Source organism: Eimeria mitis, genomic scaffold (genome assembly GCF_000499745.2).
Source record: "Eimeria mitis Houghton genomic scaffold, Emh_scaff286, whole genome shotgun sequence".
Classification (NCBI taxonomy): Eukaryota; Apicomplexa; class Conoidasida; order Eucoccidiorida; family Eimeriidae; genus Eimeria; species Eimeria mitis.
In genome coordinates this window covers 9,666-13,944 of record NW_013571199.1, presented here as the reverse complement: position 1 = coordinate 13,944, position 4,279 = coordinate 9,666, and the positions used below count along the sequence as shown (strand labels likewise).

Below are 4,279 nucleotides of genomic sequence, written 5' to 3'. Positions count from 1 at the left end.
ATGGATCCAGATCAGGAGGATGTCTCGCAGCTGCGAGTTGCAGCAAAACGAAACCTGAATGAGGACATCCTTGGGGATAAAATCAGCGAGCCTGAAGAGGACGATGATGGGGGTGTCGACGAGCCTAAAGGCGTTCAACTGTTTGACTTCGACGCCTATGGACGGAAAATCGGAAAGCAAAAGGTACAAAAGGATATTCCTGGGTAGTGGTATTAAGAGGCAGACGCAAACAAGGTTCAAAAGCAGCTGCTTCTGACCTGCTGCTGTTGCCGGCGTGCCCAGTTTCATCCAGAGCTCCTGTAAACAATTTCATGCATGTCTTGAGCTGCCGACGAGAAATTGGATTGACACACAAGGCCCGTATGCAAATGCGTTGTGTCTACAGTACCAAGCCACATTCGGAAGCTCGAGCGAAAGCAGCAGCAGCGAAAGCAGCAGCAGCTCAGAGAGCAGCAGCAGCACAAGCAGCAGCAGCAGCGAGAGCTCGGGCACGTTTGAGTTCGATGATGAAGACTTTGAAGAGATCGACCGCGTGAGGTGCTGCAGTACCTTCAGTACACCCCATCAGCAAATCGAAAGNAAGACTTTGAAGAGATCGACCGCGTGAGGTGCTGCAGTACCTTCAGTACACCCCATCAGCAAATCGAAAGTGACAACTCTTGACCCTGCAAGCACAGCTGTCGTCTGTTTCATTGCAAATATTTCGCCTTTGTTTCTTTCGACTGCCGTACAGCTGAGGCGGGACCGTCGTGCGAAGGCGTTAGACCCCATGGACAGGAGGCGGATGTGGGAGTCATCGTTTTTCATCAACTCCTTCATGAACCTCGAGACGAAGGAGCAGTACTTTTTCTACTCCATCACCTTTGGGCATGTTAACAAGTACGCGTGAACGTGTTTGCCTCTGTGTGTCTGAATCTTAGCTCGACTGCTTCAGGGTCGCGCAAAGGCTCAACTGGATCTGCGCACCACTTCGCAGTGAATCACATGAATGTTTATCTGCATATACATATATATCTTTTTATCTAGGTATACATATAGAAGCATGTACGGCTCTAAACCTGGAGACGCTCCCTCTGTAGTGCTACGTGCTCTCAGGAAGCGAGTAATTCGTGGCTCTTTACGTCGTCGCTTTCTCTTTACCCCGGGCTACAGATTGGGCCCTGGGGAGTATCGCCCGTTGGCAGCCCCTCTGGTTGTATGGCCTTTGAAGGTCTTTTTGCTTCCTTACAACCAACTGCATAACTTCTGCATTACTGTGGAGCAGTGGAAGATAAGCGACTTCTCGTTCAATAGTCTGTATGCCTCAGCCAGACTGACCCTCAAAGAAATCATCGATATGGAGCCGGAGTTCCAGCTCCTCCTAAAACGCAAACTCCCAGGCAGCAAACGCAGTTACGAGGTGCACAAGATGCGGGTAAGGAGATCTGAACACGCCTACGGCTTGTGGAATTAGTCGTTGGATCTGATTTTAAATCGAGAACAAGTTTTGACTGTTCAGGGCTTTGAATTCGTTCGTTCAACTTGTTCGTTGATGACTGCTTCACTTTTTGATTTTTTTGTCCAGGTTTCGCTTCAACTAAATGAGGTTTTTGACATCGACATGGTGTTTGACAGTTGGTGGTTTCTGCCGGACAAGAAAATGCCTGCGAAGCTTCAGCATCACGCAAAGGCACTTTCCCTCAATGTCCCCGTTCAGGGAAGGTACGAATTAGCCGTGTTTTTCCTGCATTCTCCTGTGCTTTTGCTGGCATATTACTGTGCCGGAGTTGTATGCTTACGCTACAGTATAGCACTTTTATTAACGCAGTTACCTTCAGTGTGTTTTTTTCTGTGTTAAGCCTCATGGATGGAGCGGGCTCTATTTTTTTGTGTTCTCTCCATCAGGTCCATGCAGCGTTCTGTAGCCAGAACGCATACAAGCAAGAACAACTACTGGTCTTACGCCGGATTCTTCTCCTTTCGCGGCACACTTCCATCACTCAGTAATCAATATATTGTTGTGACGGTGAGACGACGGTGGAATGTTCTTGTTCGTTTGTAGGACCGAGCAGGAGCTTTAGATAAAATATTGCTTGCGTTTCTGCCACATCTCCAGATAAACCAACACTTTCGCTTGAGGCACAATTAACATAACACGTAGTTGGTGAGAATATATATCTGTGCGACAACAGGTGGCCTGTCAGTTTGAACGCCAGTGGTATCGACCCCCACTACAGCTTGGGGTGTGCATCATGTCACTGAAGTCTGTTACGACGTACCCCCTTTTTAGGTAAGTCGAAATCGAACAGGTGGATTACTAGTGCTTTTATGAGACCTGATTATAAATACTGACTCGTGTGATGCTCCCTTACTGGTGACCTGATGTACCTGAATTTCTCTGAAACATAAAATGGTTCTCAGTTGCTGTTGGCCGAGCCCTACAGCGCGCCTGTCTGTGGTGAGGCTTCGAGGTATTGGTGTACTTCTCACGTGCATATGGGGTATGACGTCTTGTTAATGGATGTACGTGCAGAGGAGTCGTCAAAAAACTCACAACTAACCCCAGCAAATTTCAACAGGGAGAAATCATCGGCAACATCCGATGCTTTGTGCGGTCCGTTGGGGTTTTGGGTTACGAGAACGTTCCCTTCCGGCCAATGCAGACAGTCGCAGGCACTGCCCTCGTGACGCAACTTAACTTGAAGGAACAGTATCTTGTCGTGAGGTGAGCGCTTTGGTCTCCACGGTTCCTTGCTATGGTGCTCAGCGTTTCACCGCAGGGCTTAATATACCACGGCTCGCGCGGCGTTCTCTCTCTCGCTCTCTCCGTATGTGTGTGCGCGTGGGCGTGTGTCTCTATATTCCTTTTCTACTCTCTTCCTTCCTTCCCTCTGTATCTTTCATTACCTCCGCCTGGTTTTGTCTCGGCCCGCCTCCGTTTGTCTATCTGCATTAATCCATCAAAATTTCTCCCTGTGTATGCACCTTCGTTTGCGACAGAGTTTTTAAGTGCGAGAACCTCCCCGTCGCCAATGCAGATTCGTTTAGTTCTAACCCAATGGTGAAGGTGAGCTACGGATTTTAGGAAGCACCATTTGTTTAGCTTCCACTCCACTGGCCTTTGCAGCCCGTTCTTCCCCATGCAACGACTTGCTGGGAATACTCCCTCCAACTATAATGTTGCTCGCAACCCCACAAATTAGGTCGAAACAAGTCAAAAACAAATCAAAAACAAGCATCTAGGCGTTGCCTGATTGCAAACCTTTAGGTGAAATGGGACGGGATGGTCAACGCGGGGGCTAGGCGAGAGAACACGCTTCGCCCGGTATTCAACCAGAGTTTTTATTTCCCCGTGAGGTTGCTAGATCCTAGGGAAAGGACAAGCCCCCTCTTTCGGAAGGTACAGTGCGCTCCGTATTATCTGCAGCATCTGCATAACGCTGTCAATGTGCAAATATGTATATGTAAAGATTGCATATTTTACACCTCATTGAATTTGCCCGTTGCTGCAGGACACCTGTATTATTTATTATATTACTTTAGTACATATTACTATTATCCATTTAGGGGCTGCTTATTGAGTTTGAAGGCTTCGCTGTGTCCTAATCGCTTGCATCACATGGTGTCATGCCAGAGCTTGTTTTGGCGCACGTTGATAATGCTGCATTAAAGAGTTCATGCGCTTGTGGTGCAGTTCACGCTGCCGTTGGACTTGTTTGCAAAGGGTCCCTTGTCCTTCGAAGTTTGGGACTCCGACGATACCACGTCTGATTTCCTTGGCGGAGCAGACATAAGCCTTCACCTTCTTTGGAAGGAAGGGCAGCGAGACACCAGGAGCCTGGCTGTGGTAAGGTTTAAATGCGGCACGTTGAGGACAGTTGTCCTCATTGTCTGCGTTTGCGCTGCACTAGACACTGCTTGCTGCCTGTAGGCTTAGTTGCAATCAGCTGAGGGAAGGGCTTCCCCTATCCTACAGAACAGACACACCCTGGCAGAAAGATACATCACCAGCCACTTGGGTGATTTTTCGCGATATTGTTTTTCTGCTCATGGCCTTAGGGAGTCGAAGAAAGCGATGAAAAAACTCGACTGCCAGACGGGAGGCCGGCAGAGTTCGCAAATCGAGACGAATCCGATTATTCCGGATTTGGTGACACCGTCTTGCCGGATGATGACAGAGTTGTGGTGCCTCCTTACGAGTGGCCCTATGAGACACTAGTTCTAAAAAGAGTGCTCGGTGAGTGGTTAGTGGAGGATTATCTATATTTTCCCGTTGAACTTTGTTGACAGTTCAGAGTGC

The 4,279-nt window shown here is 48.4% G+C and overlaps 1 protein-coding gene across 1 annotated transcript in view; it reads left to right on the top strand.

Annotated features, from left to right (window-relative positions):
• EMH_0006880 (C2 domain-containing protein, putative) overlaps nt 1-4,279 on the top strand; it is a gene marked incomplete at both ends in the record, with an annotated part of 10,827 nt that continues 6,548 nt past the window's right edge. The window contains 12 exon segments of the mRNA XM_013497701.1: nt 1-183; nt 386-532; nt 734-879; nt 1,096-1,414; nt 1,565-1,701; nt 1,885-2,005; nt 2,172-2,269; nt 2,513-2,704; nt 2,980-3,046; nt 3,248-3,331; nt 3,674-3,826; nt 4,039-4,216. Coding sequence (XP_013353155.1) covers nt 1-183; nt 386-532; nt 734-879; nt 1,096-1,414; nt 1,565-1,701; nt 1,885-2,005; nt 2,172-2,269; nt 2,513-2,704; nt 2,980-3,046; nt 3,248-3,331; nt 3,674-3,826; nt 4,039-4,216 — 1,825 coding nt within the window.